The 25,623-nt window shown below is 36.2% G+C and overlaps 1 protein-coding gene across 2 annotated transcripts; it reads right to left on the bottom strand.

Moving 5' to 3' along the window:
* Positions 1 to 5,719: 5,719 nt before the first annotated feature.
* LOC117333507 (nucleoredoxin-like) lies at positions 5,720 to 24,665 on the bottom strand. Of its 2 annotated transcripts, XM_033892827.1 has the most exons (7): positions 24,205 to 24,661; positions 22,015 to 22,281; positions 14,758 to 14,962; positions 12,746 to 12,831; positions 12,167 to 12,257; positions 10,118 to 10,230; positions 5,720 to 7,473 (listed from the first exon to the last, which is right to left on the bottom strand). In XM_033892827.1, exons 1-7 carry the CDS (start codon positions 24,523 to 24,525, stop codon positions 7,261 to 7,263), a joined length of 1,296 nt encoding a protein of 431 aa, XP_033748718.1. In that variant the 5' UTR covers positions 24,526 to 24,661; the 3' UTR covers positions 5,720 to 7,260. The 2 variants fall into 2 exon arrangements, with proteins under 2 accessions (XP_033748718.1, XP_033748719.1); XM_033892828.1 differs by lacking the exons at positions 12,167 to 12,257; positions 12,746 to 12,831 and having other exon boundaries at positions 24,205 to 24,665.
* Between the last annotated feature and the right edge of the window lie 958 nt (positions 24,666 to 25,623).

The following is a 25,623-nucleotide window of genomic DNA, read 5'->3' as shown; positions in this document are numbered from 1 at the left end:
GGCAAGCCGTTTTAACATTTAATCCCATTTCCTCTTAAGGTAAAATATGCTTCAAATTTATTTCACTTAAGTGAAATACTTTTTACCTTAAGGTTAAAAGACTTTTTTTTGCATTATGTTTTATTTCACTTAAGTGAAAAAGAATTTCACTTAAGTGAAATAAATCTTATTCATCTTAATGGAAAATCTTTTTCACTTAAGTGAAATAAAACATAATGCAAATGCTGCTGTTGAGTAAATCGGACACCCACTCTCATGAATCAGATATGGACTAGTCCATCTATTGACCAAGCATTGGGTGTTTAATTTCTGACCAATTCGAGACGTTTCTCTACTTCATTTGTTGTTAGTAAAATCAATACTATTTCCCATATGATTTACTTTCATATGTTTTATTTATTTCCCTTATGATAAGTGATAAGAACGTATCAAGGTTAAAGTTTACTCACACTGTTTCTTAGTTGACAGGTCCAAGGGGTTCATTCCATTATACCATGGGGTGGATAGGAGGACAGAGTGACTTTATGGACATATGGTCAGTTTTATTTACCTTAAGATGAAAAGAATTTCACTTAAGGGACAAGTATTTTGCATTATGTCTGCACATAATTTTTTTTCACTTAAGTGAAATTCTTTTTGTCTTAAGGGATTTTAACATTTATTTGCATTATGTTTTATTTCACTTAAGTGAAAAAAGTGAAATTCTTTTCACCTTAAGGTGAATAAATTACATGTATTTGCATTATGTTTTTTTCACTTAAGTAAAATTCTTTTTTCACTTAAGTGAAATTCCTTTTTCACTTAAGTGAAATAAAACATCCCCTTAAGAGGAAATGGGATTAAATGTTAAAACAGGCTTGCCATAGAGACACGAAATCAACCTCAGGAACAAAGGGCGTAACTGAGAGTCGTGTCACCACCGCAAGTAACCTCTCACCTTATAGAGATTTATGTATTACCAAGGTTAACCTACGGGCTAGCTAGATATAGTGAACATCACAGCCTCAGATATGGATAAGCTGGACCTCAACTTTCGGCAGCTGATCAAACGCATACAGCATCTACAAACTCGGTCTTCAAACGCTGCTGTAACGCGGAGACACACAAACGGATCCTTAAAATCTTAGGGACCATCATAAGAAATGCAAAACTCTAGTACATTGTCATCCTGAACAATTAGGGTAAATTGCCTTTCCCAAGAATGCAACCATGACAGCACACACATGACCGTTTTCAGCTTCCTGAGATACACAAACTGACACTGATTAGTAGCGTCGAACCACGCACCTTGAATCTTCAACTGATATTATTTCATGGCAAGCGCTATGATCGACAGAGATATGCATGTAAAAACAAGATTGTCAGCGGTCAAGAATGTCCACGGAACATTTAAAGTACGGTGACCCTCTTCTCATGTCAATCATCACCAACCTTGTCAACTGTATATTTAAGAACCTACATATACCAGGCATTATGAAAACCGGCATCGCAACACCAGATCTCACAACAGGGTGCAGCAGGGAGTAAGACAAGGTGAAGTCTGGTTTTCCCAGCGCCTACAAGATATTGATTAACGACCTGCTCATGACCCTTGAACAGAACCAGATTGGAATGCATCTAGGGAACATTTACAGTGGAATTCCACCAGTTCCGCCGACGACGTCACCTTGATTAGCAACGATGCATTCGAGCTACAAATCCAAGCTTGATATACAGGCGGCTTATGCAAATAAACAAAGGTACGTTCTGAGAGCAAAAAGTCCACACAGTTCTCATATTCAATGAGAGTGAAGAACAAACCTGGCTGATAAATGGCGAAAAACTCCCAGTATCAAACTCAGCAACCCATCTTGGAATTGAGAGAGACTATGGCAAGCCGTTTTAACATTTAATCCCATTTCCTCTTGAGGTAAAATATGCTTCAAATTTATTTCACTTAAGTGAAATACTTTTTACCTTAAGGTTAAAAGACTTTTTTTTGCATTATGTTTTATTTCACTTAAGTGAAAAAGAATTTCACTTAAGTGAAATAAATCTTATTCATCTTAAGGGAAAATCTTTTTCACTTAAGTGAAATAAAACATAATGTAAATGCTGCTGTTGAGTAAATCGGACACCCACTCTCATGAATCAGATATGGACTAGTCCATCTATTGACCAAGCATTGGGTGTTTAATTTCTGACCAATTCGAGACGTTTCTCTACTTCATTTGTTGTTAGTAAAATCAATACTATTTCCTATATGATTTACTTTCATATGTTTTATTTATTTCCCTTATGATAAGTGATAAGAACGTATCAAAGTTAAAGTTTACTCACACTGTTTCTTAGTTGACAGGTCCAAGGGGTTCATTCCATTATACCATGGGGTGGATAGGAGGACAGAGTGACTTTATGGACATATGGTCAGTTTTATTTACCTTAAGATGAAAAGAATTTCACTTAAGGGACAAGTATTTTGCATTATGTCTGCACATAAATTTTTTTCACTAAAGTGAAATTCTTTTTGTCTTAAGGGATTTTAACATTTATTTGCATTATGTTTTATTTCACTTAAGTGAAAAAGAATTTCACTTCAGTGTAATTCTTTTCACCTTAAGGTGAATAAATTATTTGCATTATGTTTTTTCACTTAAGTGAAATTCTTTTGTCACTTAAGTGAAATTCCTTTTTCACTTAAGTGAAAAAACAACCCCTTAAGAGGAAATGGGATTAAATGTTAAAACGGCTTGCCATAGAGACACGAAATCAACCTCAGGAACAAAGGGCGTAACTGAGAGTCGTGTCACCACCGCAAGTAACCTCTCACCTTATAGAGATTTATGTATTACCAAGGTTAACCTACGGGCTAGCTAGGTATAGTGAACATCACAGCCTCAGATATGGATAAGCTGGACCTCAACTTTCGGCAGCTGATCAAACGCATACAGCATCTACAAACTCGGTCTTCAAACGCTGCTGTAACGCGGAGACACACAAACGGATCCTTAAAATCTTAGGGACCATCATAAGAAATGCAAAACTCTAGTACATTGTCATCCTGAACAATTAGGGTAAATTGCCTTTCCCAAGAAAGCAACCATGACAGCACACACATGACCGTTTTCAGCTTCCTGAGATACACAAAATGACACTGATTAGTAGCGTCGAACCACGCACCTTGAATCTTCAACTGATATTATTTCATGGCAAGCGCTATGATCGACAGAGATATGCATGTAAAAACAAGATTGTCAGCGGTCAAGAATGTCCACGGAACATTTAAAGTACGGTGACCCTCTTCTCATGTCAATCATCACCAACCTTGTCAACTGTATATTTAAGAACCTACATATACCAGGCATTATGAAAACCGGCATCGCAACACCAGATCTCACAACAGGGTGCAGCAGGGAGTAAGACAAGGTGAAGTCTGGTTTTCCCAGCGCCTACAAGATATTAATTAACGACCTGCTCATGACCCTTGAACAGAACCAGATTGGAATGCATCTAGGGAACATTTACAGTGAAATTCCACCAGTTCCGCCGACGACGTCACCTTGATTAGCAACGATGCATTCGAGCTACAAATCCAAGCTTGATATACAGGCGGCTTATGCAAATAAACAAAGGTACGTTCTGAGAGCAAAAAGTCCACACAGTTCTCATATTCAATGAGAGTGAAGAACAAACCTGGCTGATAAATGGCGAAAAACTCCCAGTATCAAACTCAGCAACCCATCTTGGAATTGAGAGAGACTATGGCAAGCCGTTTTAACATTTAATCCCATTTCCTCTTAAGGTAAAATATGCTTCAAATTTATTTCACTTAAGTGAAATACTTTTTACCTTAAGGTTAAAAGATTTTTTTTTGCATTATGTTTTATTTCACTTAAGTGAAAAAGAATTTCACTTAAGTGAAATAAATCTTATTCATCTTAAGGGAAAATCTTTTTCACTTAAGTGAAATAAAACATAATGCAAATGCTGCTGTTGAGTAAATCGGACACCCACTCTCATGAATCAGATATGGACTAGTCCATCTATTGACCAAGCATTGGGTGTTTAATTTCTGACCAATTCGAGACGTTTCTCTACTTCATTTGTTGTTGGTAAAATCAATACTATTTCCCATATGATTTACTTTCATATGTTTTATTTATTTCCCTTATGATAAGTGATAAGAACGTATCAAAGTTAAAGTTTACTCACACTGTTTCTTAGTTGACAGGTCCAAGGGGTTCATTCCATTATACCATGGGGTGGATAGGAGGACAGAGTGACTTTATGGACATATGGTCAGTTTTATTTACCTTAAGATGAAAAGAATTTCACTTAAGGGACAAGTATTTTGCATTATGTCTGCACATAATTTTTTTTCACTTAAGTGAAATTCTTTTTGTCTTAAGGGATTTTAACATTTATTTGCATTATGTTTTATTTCACTTAAGTGAAAAAAGTGAAATTCTTTTCACCTTAAGGTGAATAAATTATTTGCATTATGTTTTTTTCACTTAAGTAAAATTCTTTTTTCACTTAAGTGAAATTCCTTTTTCACTTAAGTGAAATAAAACATCCCCTTAAGAGGAAATGGGATTAAATGTTAAAACGGCTTGCCATAGAGACACGAAATCAACCTCAGGAACAAAGGGCGTAACTGAGAGTCGTGTCACCACCGCAAGTAACCTCTCACCTTATAGAGATTTATGTATTACCAAGGTTAACCTACGGGCTAGCTAGATATAGTGAACATCACAGCCTCAGATATGGATAAGCTGGACCTCAACTTTCGGCAGCTGATCAAACGCATACAGCATCTACAAACTCGGTCTTCAAACGCTGCTGTAACGCGGAGACACACAAACGGATCCTTAAAATCTTAGGGACCATCATAAGAAATGCAAAACTCTAGTACATTGTCATCCTGAACAATTAGGGTAAATTGCCTTTCCCAAGAATGCAACCATGACAGCACACACATGACCGTTTTCAGCTTCCTGAGATACACAAACTGACACTGATTAGTAGCGTCGAACCACGCACCTTGAATCTTCAACTGATATTATTTCATGGCAAGCGCTATGATCGACAGAGATATGCATGTAAAAACAAGATTGTCAGCGGTCAAGCGGCTACAGTCATTGTGAGACTTTGATCGAACTTCAAGCAATAATAAAGGACCATGATATCTTTAACTAATATTAGTTTAGGAGTTTTTGGGTCAAGGTCACCGTTACTAGGTTTATAAAATCCTTCTCAGCGCTTAGCGTCTTCATTCCTTGACGATTTTGATCAGACTCCACACAATTGAAATCCAGTTTCCAGTTTCACTCGTTACATCTCGGCCGATTCCGGACCTATGGTTTGACGAAGTGTACCGGAATGACTTCAATTTTAGGGTTGTTTGGTCAAGGTCAAAGTCACCATTTCTATTTTTAGAATATTCAATGTCGGCCTGTAGCGACTTTATTTTTTGAAGGATTTTTATCTAACTTCACACTACTTAGGGACCATAATATCATTCAGTGTTTGGGCCAGGGTCACCATTACTATTTTTAGAAAGTCACTGTCAATTATGTTGAGGCTTCATTCCTTAATGGATATGGATCAAAGTTCAGACATTTGTAAATGACCATAATTGCAAGCGGGGCCGGTAGCAGAAATGTATTGCTTCAGTAATACTCTGTTTGTTTGAGTCAAAATTACCTTCTTTTAACACAGTAAAAAACACACATCGAAGTGCATTGTACATATTGCGTTAGATTTAATTGCAATTATCACAGCATTAGTAAAAAATAAAAATTAGTAAAACAAGTGAATATGAAGAAGGGAAATATGCTACTACACCAGTCGAATGCCACATAATATTGCATTGAAATAAGATTTACATCACCGTATCTGTGATTAGGTGACATGCTTTAACCCTCGCCATTTGCTATCATTATTATGAAAACTTCACCTGGCAACTTTAAAAGAAATCGATTCTGTTCATAGGACAAGATTAGAACCAATGGAATCAAAGTGCCGCTCTGGGAACCATAACTTTATTGCGTGTTTACTAAGACGTCCCTGATAATGCCTACCAAGTTCAAAATAAATTGGGAGAAAACTATAGAAGACAAGAAGTACTAGAAATAAACAGAAAGCAATAGCTGAATCAAAATAACACTCATGGAAACACTTATATTATGATGATAAAGCCTACCGTAAATTTTCACTGAAATTCATGGTTTTACAGAAATCGACAGAAAAGTAGGTGGAGAGATCCCAGGCCGGTTAATCAAAAACTGAAAAAGGCTAAGGGCAAGGGGGAATTACTCATTGAAAAATAGCCGGTTAAAAATAACACAAAAAATAGGGGATTACTTCTGAAAAAATAGTCGATTTAAAATGATTCTAAGGGAAACACCACATTATATCATGATTATAAATTACAAATCCTGCAAAGTTTGAAAGAAATCGATCAAAAATTGTAGAAGGATATCCCAGGCCAATAAATCAAATACACAAATAAGTAAAAGGCAATAACCTTCGCGGAAACTGTCGAATCAAAATTCTTTCGAGCTGGAAACATTCGCATGCCTATAAAGCCTACGGATTCCACGTTTAAAAGAAAAAAGAACCGTACTGGATCTCCGGGGAAGATAAAAGTACTCAAAAAACGCGGGAGGGTATTACTTCTGGAAAAATAGTCAGTGAAAAATACACTAAAAAAAAATAAGAAAAAAATGGGCAAATTACTTTTGGAAACGAAATAGTCGGTTTAAAAAGTTTCGCAGAGAAACACAACATTATATCATGATTATAAATTATAAATCCTGCAAAATCTCAAAGAAATCGATAAAATGTTGTAGAAGATCTCCGTGATATATATCAAATACTGCAATAAATAAAGGCCAATAATTTTCGCGAAAATATTCCTAGCAAGTTTCAAGGAAATTAGTTGAAAATGTAGAAGAAATAACGAAAAGGCAATTACTTTCACAAAAAATAGTGAAATCAAAATGCTGTTAATTATCCATACATAGTTTCAAAGAGATCGGTCAAAAATGTAGGAGGCGATCTCTGGTCAAACGAAAGTTTACGCCATATCACGATATAATGTCAAATGACATGTGTATGGAAATGAAAGTCCAGGTAGAGATATAAAACAGAATATGGTGGATTAAAATATACGTTAACCTTACACTGGGTGGATTATCATAAAATAATGTCTTACTGGATAGGTACTGGGGACAACTAGATAGTTTGTTCAACCATAAATGGTGAACTTGTCCATCTTCATCCAGAACTAATGTTATCATTATTGTTCGATAGTTGTGGGTTTGATTTTCTCCTCCTCCACTTTGTGATAAATTCGCGGATGTTGCCCTCGGACATTGTCCAGTCGTCAGCAGCCACGTACTTAGTTCCTTTACTTATGTCTGCAATCAACAGACAGCGGCGTTTCTCAGCTCCCACTAGGAAATTGTAGAAAATCCCGCTCAATCGGCCCTGTAATGAAAATAAAATAAATAAAAAGAAACCTCTTTGTTGACGTCACTTACATTATATAAATACCCCTCTCTGTTCACATCACCTTAGACTCTGTGGGGACACTTACATTATATAAATACCTCTCTCTGTTCACATCACCTTAGACTCTGTGTTGACGTCACTTACATTATATAAATACCTATCTCTGTTCACATCACCTTAACTCTGTGTGGACGTCACTTACATTATATAAATACCTCTCTCTGTTCACATCACCTTAGACTCTGTGTTGACACTTACATTATATAAATACCTCTCTCTGTTCACATCACCTTAGACTCTGTGTTGATGTCACTTACATTATATAAATACCTCTCTCTGTTCACATCACCTTAGACTCTGTGTTGACGTCACCTACATTATATAAATACCTCTCTCTGTTCACATCACCTTAGACTCTGTGTTGACGTCACTTACATTATATAAATACCTCTCTCTGTTCACATCACCTTAGACTCTGTGTTGACGTCACTTACATTATATAAATACCTCTCTCTGTTCACATCACCTTAACTCTGTGTGGCCGTCACCTACATTATATAAATACCTCTCTCTGTTCACATCACTTTAGACTCTGTGTTGACACTTACATTATATAAATACCTCTCTCTGTTCACATCACTTTAGACTCTGTGTTGACACTTACATTATATAAATACCTCTCTCTGTTTACATCACCTTAGACTCTGTGTTGACGTCACTTACATTATATTAATACCTCTCTCTGTTCACATCACCTTAGACTCTGTGTTGACGTCACTTACATCATATAAATACCTCTCTCTGTTTACATCACCTTAGACTCTGTGGGGACACTTACATTATATAAATACCTCTCTCTGTTCACATCACCTTAAACTCTGTGTTAACGTCACTTACATTATATAATATAAGGCTCTTTCATATGTGAATATGTAGGATAGGGATATTCCACCCGAGGGGTCACAAAATGTGGTGAAACCCGAGGCTTGCCGAGGGTTTTACCACATTTTGTGATCCCGAGGGTGGAATATCCCTATCCTACATACACACATAATGAAAGAGTCTTTTTCTCTCATATCATTACCGAATTTCTGGCGAAAGTGTCCCTCAACCATCCATTTTTTTCAATTTGTTAATTTCTTTATTTGACGTTTTTACTAAAAAATACTTGTGATATTCTGAAAGATCATACCCTTTTTTGGCAAACTAAGTTTGCACACAAATTTCATTCATTTTGTGGTTAAGTGATGAACGAATGAACAGTTCCCCGATAAAAATTACCGTAACTTGACCGACTTTTAACGTGGCCGTGATCAAATTGTCAACATCCGAGAAAAAGAAGTTCTATCAACAATACTGAAAGCCAACGCTAAAATGAGTTTTCCAACTTTACATATAATTTGATTTGCACCTCGACATATTTAATCATTTCACAGAACACACTGTACTTTTAATTGTCAAGTCAATTTTTTTTTATAAAATACTACGTCACTGCATGACGTCACGACTGTTATTGGAATTCCATTCATAGTTCAAGGATATTGAGAGTGATGTCGATCTCGATCGCCATGACGCGGCGATGTTTCGTGGCTGGTAATTTTAAATTCACTGTGATTTTGGCAACTTCGTGTGTGAACCAGCGAACAGTGACTCTATACGAGTATTCGATCTTTTCTGTGACATAGGATTATATGTGTTTAATCGGTTGTCTTGATGGAATGACGAAGGTAGGTCAGTCGATAACGATGATCATATTGAAAGGCTAGGATGACAGTTAGTTTTCATGGTTACTCTACACAAATATAGACTCAATTAGTTACAATTAAAATAAATATTTTTATATGAACATCGAGGGGTGTCATTTTTACCGAATGTTCGTTCATTTAAGAGCCAATTCCCAACTTCCAAATACACAGGTTACTGAGTAGGCCTAACAGTTACTGACAGTAGGCCTACAGACCTACAGTAGAGTAAACAATATTCCGCTCAGATGAAATGTCTAATCGTTAAACCGTGTAGCCCTATTGCTTTACTGCTGATATGATATATATTTATCTAAGAATGTATGTATTTTTATAGTTAAGTCCAACGTTTCAAAACCGACACCGACGATAAGGTTCACATCACCTTAAACTCTGTGTTAACGTCACTTAGATTATATTAATACCTCTCTCTCTGTTCACACAACCTTAAACTCCGTGTCGAGATCACTTACATGATATAAATATCTCTCTCTGTTCACATCACCTTAGATTCTGTGGGGACACTTACATTATATTAATACCTCTCTCTGCTCACATCACCTTAAACTCTGTGTTGACGTCCCTTCCATACTTAAATAATTACGCGTATAACTGTATGTACAGTAGGGGGAATAAAGGAGTCCTCCCCTTCTGTGTGTCAGGCAGTGCGTCCACTCAGTTTCAGGGTTTTGGGGTAAATATCAAGGTCACTGTTACTATTTTTGCGGGGCACGGTAAAATGCTTATTTCTACTTAATATCCGTTTGTGACTAATATATATTGAAATAATAGCATTATTCAACGACCTTAACATAGCAGCTATGCTCATTTAAGGACGAATATGTGATGGCCAGAGCAGCAGATGCTGATAAAAATACCTTATCGACATTTCCCCCCACAAAGAAGTACAGTTTCTGTTCTTCGCCATCTTTGTAGTACTCATTGGCTGGTCCTGACATGATCTCCTTGGACTTCTGCACATCTTCAGGATCTACAGCAAAAAGGGTACAACTACAAAAAGGCATGTATTTGTTATATGGAAAGTAAATGTATTGATTTTAGTGCTTGGTCTCAATCACAGAATGTCAGCAAAAGAGTCATGTCCATCTACTAAACTTCAGTGTTGAATAGTCGTATCCTAAGCTAAACTGCAGTGGCACATAGTTATGTCCTTAGTTAAACTGCAGTGTCGAATAGACGTGTCCTCGGCTAAACTACAGTCGTGAATAGTCGTGTCCTCAGCTAAACTGCAGTGATGAATAGTGGAGTACTTCAGCAAGATTTTAAACACAGCAGTCAGTCAGTTTATCTAAATTGTTAACCTAAACAAGCCAGGTCTTAGCCAAATTGAGCTGGTGAACAGTCGTTTTCTTTGCCAATCGCAGTGGTGAACAGTCGTGTTTTTAGGCAAATTGCAATGCTGAACAGACATGTCCTAAGCAAAACCGTAGTGTTGAGCGATTGTGTTCTTGGCCAAACTGCAGAGCAGAACAGTCATGTCAAATCGTAGTGAATCGTAGTGTTTTTTAGCCAATATGCTGTGTTGGAAAGTCATGGTCGTAGCGAAACTGTAGTGTTGAACAGTTGTGTTCTTGGCCAAACTATAGTGTTGAACAGTTGTGTTCTTAGCCGAATCGAAATGGTGAACGGACGTGTTCTTAGCCAAACTGCAGTGGCACACAGTTGTTGCCTTAGCCAAACATTCTCAACCAATTTATCACGGCTATTGGCCAAGAGTTGTATTGTTAGATAATTTACAGGGTGGTTACAGTATTCACTGTACAAAACGTAGTTATATAATTTATTTCATACATCTTAACCAAGTTTTGTTATAAAAATAACAACAAGAGCCCCATGGGGTATGCATCGCTCAACTGGATATCTCAGTAATGATGGCAAAGCACTCTATGTTGTATTACAAATACATTTTTCGATCTGTATCTCAGTACCATTTATTGCAGACAACATTTCCCTTCAAAACTCATTTACCCGGTAGATTTCTGTGTTCAATGAAGATCCAAAGCAAGTTACATTTAACTTGAAAAGTACTTGACATAAGAAATCTCCCTGTATTTGGTACTGCCTCTCTACCTCTGGATAGATACGTAAATTCATGTTCAGTTGTCTAAGGATTCTACAGATCAAATTGTGATCAAATCATACCTCTGTAACAGGAAAGGAGAAAATGTAGCGGGTCTGGACTGGGCCGATGATTGACCCAGTCCAGTCCCGCTACACACCTCCCTCCTTTTTTCAAGTCTTCGCCTCACGTTGGGCGTCAATTTTGTAACAGGAGAGGAGAAAATGTACCGGCCAGACCGGGGTTCGAACCCAGGACCTCCCAACACTAGCCGGATGCTCTACCGATTGAGTTACCTGGTCGCCGATGATCGACCCAGTCCAGGCTCGCTACACCTCAAAAAAAAAATAAAGAAAATTCTTTCTTTTCCCTGTTTGAGCCCCGCCCCTCCACCTCCAGGAAGACAGACTCTCCATTTATACAACAGTGTGCCTCCTTCACTCAATAATCCTCAATATGAAATTGATCAAAACCCATCCGGCAGGTCAGAAAAAGTACTCTAAACGATTTATCTCTGATATATCATATTTCCCCTTGTGGCCCCGTCCCTCAGGCTCATGGGAACCAGACACAAGAGTGCCTCTGACTACCTGATAGTTGTAATTTTAATGAATGGTTGCATAATTTATATCACAGATTAAAATTAGATTAGTTGTATCAGACTCACAGGAGGAGTATCTTTATGATATAAACAAATTAGATGAGATTAAGAAATTGGAATTTATTCATTCAAATAGATCATCGGATAACCCATAGACGGACGCTGCGCCCTGGTATCAGCTCACCCACCCACCCTTCCTTCTACTTTACACGCAGAAAGTTGATGCGTGGCCGAGCATCGCCTTACCTGTGAAGTATATAAGGCACCTGGAATTCCCTAAAGTGTCGAAGAACCTTTCAGACACCGGATTTACTGGCCCAATTTTGTAAGGGAATTCCTGTTTGACATCAAATCACAAAATAACAAATTATACTCTTTTTAATTTAATCTTTATTTATTTATATTTCTTTATTTAATTTCTGTTTCCGTGTTTATTTTTCTTCTTTGAAATATTTTACCGACACTGATACAGGTGGAATATTACTAAGCAAAAGCTGTTAATCTACCATTGGAAGATTATTTCATTAACAAATAAAAAACATTAAATTTGACAATTTGACATGGAATAATCCCACTACCCATATCAATTATCTTTGTGGTTAGGAATACCTACCACAGTTGAGAGTTGTTAAGAATGTATTGATATAACACAAACAAAAGAGGTATACAATTTCTCCTAAGGATGGATAGCGTTTTGATGGTGTTCGATCTACACGTTTTACTGCAATGATTAACTATTATTAATCTAAGTAACCAGCGGGATAATTAACGGGATGTTATCATAGTTAACACAGAACCCCCCGTCAGCAATATTACAGTCTATACCTCAATCGGAGATTCCATGATTGCGTGCTGGCCAGCTGTTGTGATCAAAGTCCAATCTACGTTTATTAAAACCAAAGCAGGAAAACCTAGAGACAACAAAGTAAACTGGAATTACTTAATGCCAAAATCTCACAAGAACTCGTTAGGAAGGAATGGGAGGAATGGCATTATAGCAATGTATACTGTGTGTTCGTTTTCTTTCTACAATAGTAGGACTTAACATTAGACAATGACAGTTAATGAGTACTAAAAACATTTCTGCCATTTGAAATCAGATTTCAAAAAATCAACTGAAAGTTTAAATAGTGTGTACAGTAACATATATTCCTGACACACTACTGTATGTACAGCAAGACACGTCTCTGATGTATAATTTATTACTGACACACTACTGTATGTAAAGTAAGACACGTCTCTGATGTATAATTTATTACTGACACACTACTGTGTGTACAGTGAGACACATCTCTGATGTATAATTTATTACTGACACACTACTGTGTGTACAGTAAGACACGTCTCTGATGTATAATTTATTACTGACACACTACTGTATGTACAGTAAGACACATCTCTGATGTATAATTTATTACTGACAAACTGTGTGTACAGTGAGACACATCTCTGATGTATAATTTATTACTGACACACTACCGTGTGTACAGTGAGACACACCTCTGATGTATAATTTATTACTGACACACTACTGTGTGTACAGTGAGACACATCTCTGATGTATAATTTATTACTGACACACTACTGTGTGTACAGTGAGACACGTCTCTGATGTATAATTTATTACTGACACACTACTGTGTGTACAGTGAGACACACCTCTGATGTATAATTTATTACTGACACACTACTGTGTGTACAGTGAGACACATCTCTGATGTATAATTTATTACTGACACACTACTGTGTGTACAGTAAGACACGTCTCTGATGTATAATTTATTACTGAGACACTACCGTGTGTACAGTGAGACACATCTCTGATGTATAATTTATTACTGACACACTACTGTGTGTACAGTGAGACACATCTATAATGTATAATTTATTACTGACACACTACTGTGTGTACAGTGAGACACACCTCTGATGTATAATTTATTACTGACACACTACTGTGTGTACAGTGAGACACATCTATAATGTATAACTTATTACTGACACACTACTGTGTGTACAGTGAGACACACCTCTGATGTATAATTTATTACTGACACACTACTGTATGTACAGTAAGACACATCTCTGATGTATAATTTATTACTGACACACTACCGTGTGTACAGTGAGACACATCTCTGATGTATAATGTATTACTGACACACTGTGTGTACAGTGAGACACACCTCTGATGTATAATTTATTACTGACACACTACTGTATGTACAGTAAGACACACCTCTGATGTATAATTTATTACTGACACACTACTGTGTACAGTAAGACACATCTCTGATGTATAATTTATTACTGACACACTACTGTGTGTACAGTGAGACACGTCTCTGATGTATAATTTATTACTGACAAACTGTGTGTACAGTGAGACACGTCTCTGATGTATAATTTATTACTGACACACTACCGTGTGTACAGTGAGACACATCTCTGATGTATAATTTATTACTGACACACTACTGTATATACAGTGAGACACATCTCTGATGTATAATTTATTACTGACACACTACTGTGTGTACAGTGAGACACACCTCTGATGTTTAATTTATTACTGACACACTACTGTATATACAGTAAGACACATCTCTGATGTATAATTTATTACTGACAAACTGTGTGTACAGTGAGACACGTCTCAGATGTATAATTTATTACTGACACACTGTGTGTACAGTGAGACACGTCTCTGATGTATAATTTATTACTGACACACTACCGTGTGTACAGTAAGACACATCTCTGATGTATAATTTATTACTGACACACTACTGTATGTACAGTGAGACACAACTCTGATGTGTATACAGTATGCATACCTTCTATGTTGAATTCCTCACGAAAACTTTGAATGCGCGGGTCTCCATATGGGAAGGCGAGCCACGGCATCTTCTTTCGATAGTCATTGTATTCATCTTCGCTGCAGTCTGCGGTAGCGAATACGATTTCGAACGGCTTCCCATCATTCTTGAGTTCTGTATACTTTGTCACGAGCTGGGATGTGAATGCACGACATGGTGGAGACTGTAATATAGAAGGTGAAATAGTTAGCTCCGATATCGAACTCCTCTGTAGCGATCAAGATCAAGAGATCCGGTAAGAATTTTTGAAGCCACTTTCGAAATTCCTTTTCTGATTTTTTGTTATATCTTTCCTCTTTTCTCCTTTCCTCTAATCTCCTTTCCTCTAATCTCTTTTCTTTATATTTACCTCCTGCCATATACAGGTTTAACGCTTTACATAAACGTATTTTTCTTCCCCAATATATATTTCATCGGGAACTTTTGTACTTTTGAATGCTGTAAAACATAATATAGAGACAACTGCTTTTAGAGGTCTGTCTTCTTTATTGGTCCGAATCAAAGTGACACAAATTCAGTGTTTACAATCAATGACACATATCAAATGTACATACAAGAAAATTAAAATAAAGATCCAACATCTAATGAGCTTCAATTGATTTTTACAAATTCGGAGGGAAACAACAGACATAATAACTTACAAAACTATTCGAAATAAGAATGATTACACACAACTGACTTTCACAATTTGGGGAAAATTAGCAAAACATTCAAATATATGGTAGAACTCGTTTGACAGTAAGAGGGATGATGAAGGATATTTTCACTTTTAAAAATGATAACTTAAGTTACATGTATAATCTGTTTCTGTGTTTTGTAATATTTTAAACATTTAACCTTGCTGAATATTGTCACTTATTACTAAATTTCATTAAAAGGTACTTATCTGAAGTTAATCAAGTTTCATTACAATAAAAAAGAAAACTTCCGGTTTATAAAAGTTATTTCCGGTTTATGAAAGCAACTTCCGGTTTATGAAATTAACTTCCGGTTTATAAAAGTAACTTCCGGTTTATAAAGGTTTAATTCCTGTTAGCACATTAAATAGGAACAATAATATATGTAGCATACTAAGTGTTATCACTGAATAATAGAGACTTGAATTATAAAACATTTGGTAATTAATAAGTTTTAAAACAAATGTATTAAGCTATGAATCTAAAAATTGATGAATAAGAAAATCACTGAAATTACAGAGGAGAAATTGATAATTTGTTAACCGAATAAAATAGTTATGAGTGAAGATAGTTATTCGTAAAAGTTGTAATCAAATGTTAAGCAAATAATTAATTCCCTTAAGGAAAATCTACAAATTAGAGTATTCTGTAGTAAGTTAACCTGTTTATTTCAATATGTGGTAATTTAAATTATAGATCAATCAGTATGTTATATATCAAATAATAATAGTAGCCATATTTCTAAATCAGGCCTTTTCTACAGAGACATCTCTGATAAATATTAATCATTCAACTATCTGGAAGTATCTATTTTCTATAACAGGGGAGACAACTTTAATTTATTTTTCTTAACAGAGGAGCTGTCTCATTATCCCTAATTAGATATTATCAATTAATAATCTACTTATATAGTATCCACAGAGATGTTTGCCCTCAGAGACAAAATCTAAATGCTCGATACATTTTATATTGTATATAACATCAGTAGATTAACAAGATTTAAAAGCATATAAGCAGATAATAAACTAGCCCGAGTTTGCTCTGGCCCTGTCACCATGTCTGGTGTAGGGCCCCTACAGCAGACATAGTGACAGGGCCAGAGAAAACACGGGCTAATAATAAACCTGAACAATAAACTTTGATTAACAGTGCAAACTATAGCCAGTGATGCCTCTTGTGCTCTCAGCGACAATGGAAAGAACTATCAATCAAGTTTACAATATTGACATTTATAACAACAGTTACCTGTTTTAAAAAACATATATCCAACCTTCAGCATGTCTATTACTTTAGAAAACACTTGAGATTTCCTTTCCCAGACTGTCAGTTATCTTGAACGCAGGAAACGCGCTGAACAACAAAATGGAATAACTCGCGTCACCCGCTTAAGTTATTTGGCTGTATTCCAGTAATTACAAAGTGGCCAAGTTTGCAATAATTACTAACTACTGGGAATATGATCCAAAGATAGTAGATTCATATTTTAAATAACAAACATGCTTCCAGTGTAGGATTTAACAAATAATACACATAATATTTAGACAAGATTTACAGGAAACAAACTAATTGAAATATCAATTAATTTCCTATTAAAAATCATAGTTTTGGATATCATTGATAATAATTTGTACATTAATTCAACATTTGAAACATAGCAAATTATAACAAATTGAACATACAAAATATAAAAATATTGTGCTCACCTGTAAAACATAATGTAGAGACAACTGCTTTATTGGTCCGAATCAATTTTTTTCAATTCATTTATTGACTTTAGGTCTATGACCCATCAGTACATCAATTAATATACATGTATTTATATATGTATATATATATATATGAATACAACATGAATTATAATAAAATTACAAAACGTAATTAACTTATGATAATTAAATACGGAAACCGATTAACCGACATATGTACTATATTATGAGGAATATTAATCAACCATATTGTCTGCTGGCAACATCAGCAAAAAAAAATACATTGTAACCACTTAATCTTACAAGGGCTGCGCCCAATCACAGTGACCAAGACAGTTGACCGAAACAGCGTCTCCGGACAGGTGAGCATGCGCAATCGCATGGATAATTAAATGGTAAAACAAACAAATCCCTGAACCCGGGCGGACGGGCCCTTACACATTACATTAAAAGCAATTAATCACCTTGGGATAATTATGTACAAAGATGCCAAAACCAGTGTCCGGTTTGGACAAAGGCGAGTTTTAGATAAAAGACCCGACATCATAAGCTCAACAGATTTGAATTAGGGGTTCGAGCAATAAAATCTGTGGCATGGAAAGCTATTCTTTGTTCCATTTCTTAAGACACTAATTAGAGCGACTAATAAAATCTTTCATGACAGGAACTGGATAATATGCTGTGTTTGCTAAGATTTTATATGTAAACAAGTTTTACAGTCTTTCAACCCTGTCCTGAACTTATAAAATTATTTACAATTTCTGAATTACAAGATATCAAATATAAAATAAAACACAGTTTTCCACTATGAAATATATTTGATCACATGCAACTAGCGACAAAAGAGGTCACGGATAACATATTGGAAATATTCATTGACAAATATCTCAGAACATGTAATTGCGAACTAATCTGTCAAAATCTACGGTGTCCGTCTATTAAGCATGTTATTTTTTCAATCAGTCTCAAAAAGGAACGTGCAAAACTAGGGGGGTCTTCCCCGAACACCAACTCTGGTTAGGGTTGGGTGTTGACATAGGGGTTAAGGTGTGTTGATAGGGAGTTATAGTCTGTTACAGAAATGTTCTCAGTGTAAGAACACAGGTAAATCCGAACACAGGTAAATCAACTCACCTGATTCAAGATTGCATTCATTCAAGACACACAAAGTGTGTAACAAGAGCCAATATGACAAACCAATGTATAAGAGTGCATATACTAACATGGCTATAAACAATGTTATCTCACTATACATATAATAACTACAATACAACATATGAAATATTATACTTATCTATTATCTACTTGAAATACAAAGTTTTTCTACAATTATCAGGAAATGACTCACTCTAGATAATAATGACTTGTTACATATTTCAAACATACGTTCCATTTTAGTTAAACTTGGATTTATATAGTAATAATTTGGAATGTATTTGTGTCTAAACTCTGTCACTAAAATAGTATTGCATTGAAATAAATAGTGGTATTCATCACCAATAGTGTATGACATAATAAGCAATCACGATTATTACGTGGTATACCAATCCAATTACCAGTTTCAACAGGTAACTTTAAATTTGACATTCTAAATTTGCTGATGATAATGCGTTCTTGGGAATTAAGCTTAATTAGATAAGACTCAATGCTAAACTGTTTTTTAAAGATAGAGTAAAATTGTCCACGAGACGATGATTGGATAGTTACATGAAAAAATCAGATGTCTCACTTCCGTTTCGAACACATTATTTAGTGTTATCATATAAATTATTGATAACTTTGAAAATTTTACCCGTGAGGGAAGAGGTCTGCATTTTTCTCCATAATCCGATACGCCACACCGTATCAAACGCTTTTTTAAAATCAATAAAAGAACAGTATAGTTTATTTTTTATTTTTAGAGAAATCGAGATAAGAACATGTAGTATGAAAATAGTTTCAGTGGTTGTGTATCCTTTTCTAAAACAAGATTGTGCTCGAGATATACGACTATATTTGTCTAACAATACTTAGTTTTTTTTTTTTTTTTTTTTTTTTAGTTTAGATGTATTTATTTATATATATTTTAATCTAATATTGTCATTATATTTATATATTGTAATCTGATATTGTTACTATTAACAATAAAATATATAGTTAGGCATAGTGCTTTGAAAATTAGATTTTTTATTTATATATTATATAATATTGTCATTTCATTTTTATTACTAGTAAAATCATCTATATGATAGTGCTTTGTATTAGAAAACTATATCTGATTTATTTACCTGAGTTGACCCTATTTTTTTTACCTGAGTTGGTATTCCATATTGAAACAGACTATAACTAAACTTCAAAGAACTTCCTACAATAACACCTCCCTTTGTCTTCACCAGAGTTGGTGTTCGGGGAATGAGCCAAACTAGGGACCAAGCAAATCCTAAATGTGAAATTTGACTAAGATACTGCGAGAATTCATCAAGAAAATTAATAGTGGAAACAAACTTCACCTATCAAAATCCAAAATCGCCACTAATCGGACATTTTGTTCTTATTATCAATCTCAAAATTTGCAAACTTTGCAAAACAAATGACCAATGGGAACCTACAAAATGTATGTAAAATTTGAAGATCCATCAAATACTTTCTGAGAAATAGTGTTAAGAAACATTCCCTGGCGAAAATCAATATGGCCGACAATCGGCATTTTGTTTTCCGATCATCGTCGAAATTTGACATCCAAAATTGAGAATCCACATAAGTTTTCAAAAGATCCATTTGGTACTTTCTGAGAAATAGTGGTTATGAATTTTAAATGTGAACATTAAAAATTATTAACGGTCATTTTAAGGGACCAAGGGGAACATACATACTAAATGTTAGAAAGATCCACTGAGTACATTCCCGTAAACAGCGAATGTTGTGGGGAATCAAGCTACACGTACATCAGATATAAATATCCAAATACGAGTAGATGCCCATAAGGCAATGCGTGACAAACCACAGTACAACAATGTTAGGAAGTAAACCGATCACTGAAATGATCCGGAAATCTGTGTCCCATGGACATGGACTAACTTAAGTCCGTGCAGGCCCGATTTCTCTGGGATAACAGATAAGACCACTGTGACTGTCGTACCCTTGAAAAAATTAACGAAAAATACTGAATGTGCTTACGTAAATCTTGAATGCACAGAAAACAAAGCAAAAATTTACATAAAATCCGTATTCACGAAGAGAAGAAAAGTTCCGACAAAATTACTACGTGAACAAACAGCACATAGATGTCTTATGATTTCAAATTGGTACAAAGAATGTTGACTACTATGTGGCATGTGGCTAGAACATTACTTGTTAGTGCCATACAAATTGTCCAAAACTGAATCCAACACAAGAGACCAATCTAACAATTAAATTTGGGCTGCAGAGAGGAGCAGAAGGCTATGTAAGTTTACGGACCTCACCAATGAAAATAAATTTGCAAGTGAATATTTGAAACCAGTGGAAAAGTTGAAGGCCTCACCATTTAACCATAGAATTTAGTGTCTCATATCAATACACAGATAACAATATGTATCATTAAGTATAAATTATATATTTCGGATGTATAGAGAATTTACTGTGTTCTCTCTCTGTGTCATTTCCTCTAGTCCCTTATATATACTTATACTCTCTCTCATCGGCTTACATCCGCTCATCGGGGCACCTGTAACATTCCTCACACTGACTGGTCAACCCCATCTCACCTGGCTCCTCAAAGAATGATTACTATACTAGTAAGCTGTAGTTTTACATTCACTGTAGTACACATACTTACTGGCACATTTGTAAAATACTATACGATCTCCATGGCAGCAACCTTTGACATCTGACCAACCAGAAAAATAAAACTTCGTCAGGACCATCCAAGGATGGCATCAGGTAAGGTAGAGCTGAACCTGACAGGCGGAACTTAAGAAGTTTGAAACGTGAAATGTTTGCGGACGACGGGCAAAACACAATGGCTATAGAACGTACCAATAGTGTTCATCAACAGAATCATTTACCACTGTACTGAATCACCAACCACTGAACTGAATCATCAACAACTGAACTGAATCATCAACCACTGTACTGAATCATCAACCACTGAACTGAATCATCAACCATTGTACTGAATCATCAACCACTGTACTGAATCATCAACCACTGTACTGAATCACCAACCACTGTACTGAATCACCAACCACTGTACTGAATCATCAACTGTACTTAAACATCAACCACTGAACTGAATCATCAACCACTGTACTGAATCATCAACCACTGTACTGAATCACCAACCACTGTACTGAATCACCAACCACTGAACTGAATCATCAACCACTGTACTGAATCATCAACCACTGTACTGAATCATCAACCACTGTACTGAATCATCAACTGTACTTAAACATCAACCACTGTGCTGAATCATCAACCACTGTACTGAATCATCAACCACTGAACTGAATCACCAACCACTGTACTGAATCATCAACCACTGTACTGAATCACCAACCACTGTACTGAATCACCAACCACTGTACTGAATCATCAACCACTGTACTGAATCATCAACCACTGTACTGAATCATCAACCACTGTACTGAATCACCAACCACTGAACTGAATCACCAACCACTGTACTGAATCACCAACCACTGTACTGAATCATCAACCACTGTATTTAATCATCACTTTTATCACACACCTTAAACCCCATCAGACGTTGTAAGAAAAGATCGATGTATGGTATTATATATATATATATAATATGCAATTAAGCCTTTACATATTGCATTCATTGTTTTGCGAAACGAGAGGACACTTACCCACTGAGCTGAGAAATACAATCCGAAGACTTTCCCCTCCAGTTTCTCCAGATAATCGCCCTTTACAAACGTTTCCTGATATTTTTCAGAGACTCCATCGCCGTTGAGAATTTCTCGGTATGTCTTCGGACTCCACGGAAACATTATCCCGTCAGGATCAGTGCCGACCTTCTGACGACCGTTACGTGTGATAAGCTTCCCTGTTTTGACCTCTAGTAAAACCAATGTAGGAATTCCTCCAACCTTGAACGTTTTGGAAAGCTGATTCTGTTCGGAAAATAATAACGGTACAGGCAGATATGGATGTTCATATGATTTGCATTATTACACAGTACTAATCGATGGTCTGTTACAACAGCTTGGTATTACTTAATGACGAAGTAGGCTGACCGGTCTATGGAAGACTGATCTTTCCTCTGCTTACCTCTTAATCATTTGAATTGAAGACAAGCCTATGAAAAATGAGAAAGGTCCTTCAAGAACTTTCTGAGATATAATGATAACGTACCATCAAAATCCAAGATGGCCCCCTGCCGCTATTTGTTTTCTTTTTTCTTTTCCGCGGTCTGCACGAGTCAATGGTGAATTGGAACTCTTAATTAGAGGCTAAGATAACCCAGCACATCTGCATATGGTCCTCTATATTTGTGTGAGGTTTCATTGAAATCGGCCCTTCGGTTTAGGAGGAGTTGTGCGGACAAACTTAAAGTTATGGTTCTTATCAGAAAACCTGTTTATAGTGACCAGTTGCCATAGCAACCATAATCTTAAGAAAAAGAAAGTGAGATGCACATCTACACATGATCATTAATATGTGTGTGAAATTTCATTGGAAACGGCCCATCGGTTTAGGAGGAGTTGTCTGGACAAACTTACAGTTATGGTTCTTATCGGAAAACATGTTTATAGTGACCAGTTGCCATAGCAACCATAATTTTGAGAAAAAGAAAGTGGCATGCACATCTAAACATGGCCCTCTATATTTGTGGGAAGTGTCATTGAAATCGGCCCTTCTGTTTAGGAGGAGTTGTCCGGACAAACTTAAAGTTATGGTTCTTATTAGAAAACCTGTTTATAGTGACAAGTTGCCATAGCAACCATAATTTTGAGAAAAAGATAGTGGCATGCACATCTACACATTATCATTAATATGTGTGTGAAGTTTCATTGGAATCGGCCCATCGGTTTAGGAGTTGTCCGGACAAAATGTGTCTACAGGCAGACGGACGGACGGACGGACAACCTGATTCCAGTATATCCCCGTTGCGGGGGTATAAAAAGAGTGGAAAAGTATTAAAATACTGAAATAAAGCCATAATGATGTAGTAGCGGACGTAAAACCCGTTTGAGTCTAGAGTTCGGAGGTCCCGGGTTCGAGTCCTGGTCTGGTCGTTGCATTTTCCTTCTCCTGTTTCACCTAGGTGTTGTAAGAGAGCATATATTGGTGCTTGCTGTTCACAGATTCTGAATACAAACGTGCGAAACAGAATCGGTGTTGAATTGTATTTCTCGACGACCCGCATTAACTCGGGTATTGTCGCTGGTACCTGCTGCCTACAAGGACACTTGTGGAAGGATCCATGCTACATTTGGTGGCAGGGCTGGAATTTCATGAGTGTCATTAAAACGTTTAATATTATACAAAGTCTGTACTTTTCTGAGACATGAACAATTCACAATATCTCCCATTGATATTTAAATATTTCAATTTCTACTCAATTGGACTCAATGAAACTACCAAACTTAATTTGTTTCATTTGCTCATGAATTTGACCAGATTTACACTGATCAGTGCGTATGAATACCTAGACAAAATCCTTCCACGGAACGATTTCACTTTTTCTACATTGTTGTAATAACCATGGAATAATTATTAAAATTTCAAAAATGTATTCTTGTATTCTATGAAAGACCAGATATGATAAATACCTCTATTTTGACAAAATAATGCTGGTTTTTTTTTAATCCTAAAATGGCGGAATGTTTTACTCGACCGACTAGACATGCACAATCCGGAACTCCTCGGGCTTTTCTGCATTTGGACTTTCACAGGCTTCGAGACCGACTTTTTTATTCGAAAAAAAACCCCAATTGAAATATAAGGATTGAATCTTGATTTGGTCGATTTCATGGGGTTAATGCTGTCCTCGGTTTATCTCCCTTGAATTACGCACGATAGCCTACACTCACCTTTCTATCCCGGTCTGTATACGGCAGGTATAGCCATGGCATCTCCTTCGCATATCCCTTGAATGACGATTCGTCTCCGTCAGAACTAAAGAAGACAACTTCGAATTTGTTTGCTCCAGCTTTCTTCATTTCTTTGTAAAACTGTATCAGTTGTGGTGTAAAGGATCTGCATGGAGGACACCAATGTGCAGAAAAATATATTCCAACATACTCCTTTTCACCAAGTCCTTCCGATTGGTCGGTGTCCACCTGGATAAAGTTATCTCCATTTTGCTTCAGGAGACTCTTTCCTAAAAGCTCACATATTTTTCCTTCAGCCATTGTACCAATAGGATAATGGTCCGACTTGTCGACCTAAACAATCGAGAACGACTATATATGCACGGTTGTCTATGATCTTAATTTAACGCTGAACAACTCGTTCGACTAGGTTCTACTATTTATAGTAATGATCCGTCAATTACGATAATTGATCCAGACCGTCCCATGCTATTTTAATTCAAAGCGAGATTGCACAAAGTATTGAGTGACGTGTATTCACAATGTACCTGTAGATAGGCGAGGCGTAATGATATACCGGTACCATTGTCTAGCCAGAAAGGTATATGTATATATGTGTATATAATGCACAAAGTATTGAGTAACGTGTATTCACAATGTACCTGTAGATAGGCGAGGCGTAATGATATACCGGTACCATATTTGTCTAGCCAGAAAGGTATATGTATATACATATTGTATATATATATAGGCATTAGCGATCAACCTATATCAGCAAATGAAACTGCTGCAGCGATCAAAGGTATGGACGACGGTAAAGCAGGCGGGCATGATGGCATAGTCATTGAACACATTCGGTATGGTGGCAATAGCCTACTCGACGCGATTGTTATACTTTTCAACCAAATACTTTCGAAGGAGGAATACCCAGTACATTTTAAGAAAGGCATAGTAATAACGTTATTCAAGGGTGGTAATAAAGATCAACTAGATAAAAACAATTATAGAGACATCACGCTAACGCCTGTTCTTCAAAAGTTATTAGAAAAGGTTTTATATCAAAGATTGAAAGTTAGATGTGCTGAAATACAGTTTCCGCATAGACTCCAACAGGGATTTCGGGCAGAATGTGGAAGCATCATGGCGGCGTTTACTGTTAAGGAATCAATATGTCACTACATCGAAAATAAGTCAAAAGTATTCGCTGCGTTCTTAAATAATGCTAAAGCATTTAACAGTGTATGGATAGAGGGGCTATTACATAAGGTGTACAGACTCGGTTTTAATGGAAAATTCTGGAGAATATTAAAACATTCGTTCGAGAACGTGACTTCGTGTGTGCTTTACGAAGGCAAATCCAGCGGAAGCTATCCGGTCAAACAAGGGGTCGGTCAAGGGAGAACTTTGTCAGCATGGCTG

Source organism: Pecten maximus, chromosome 8, assembly GCF_902652985.1.
Source record: "Pecten maximus chromosome 8, xPecMax1.1, whole genome shotgun sequence".
Taxonomy (NCBI): domain Eukaryota; kingdom Metazoa; phylum Mollusca; class Bivalvia; order Pectinida; family Pectinidae; genus Pecten; species Pecten maximus.
This window is presented reverse-complemented; position numbering and strand designations above follow the sequence as displayed.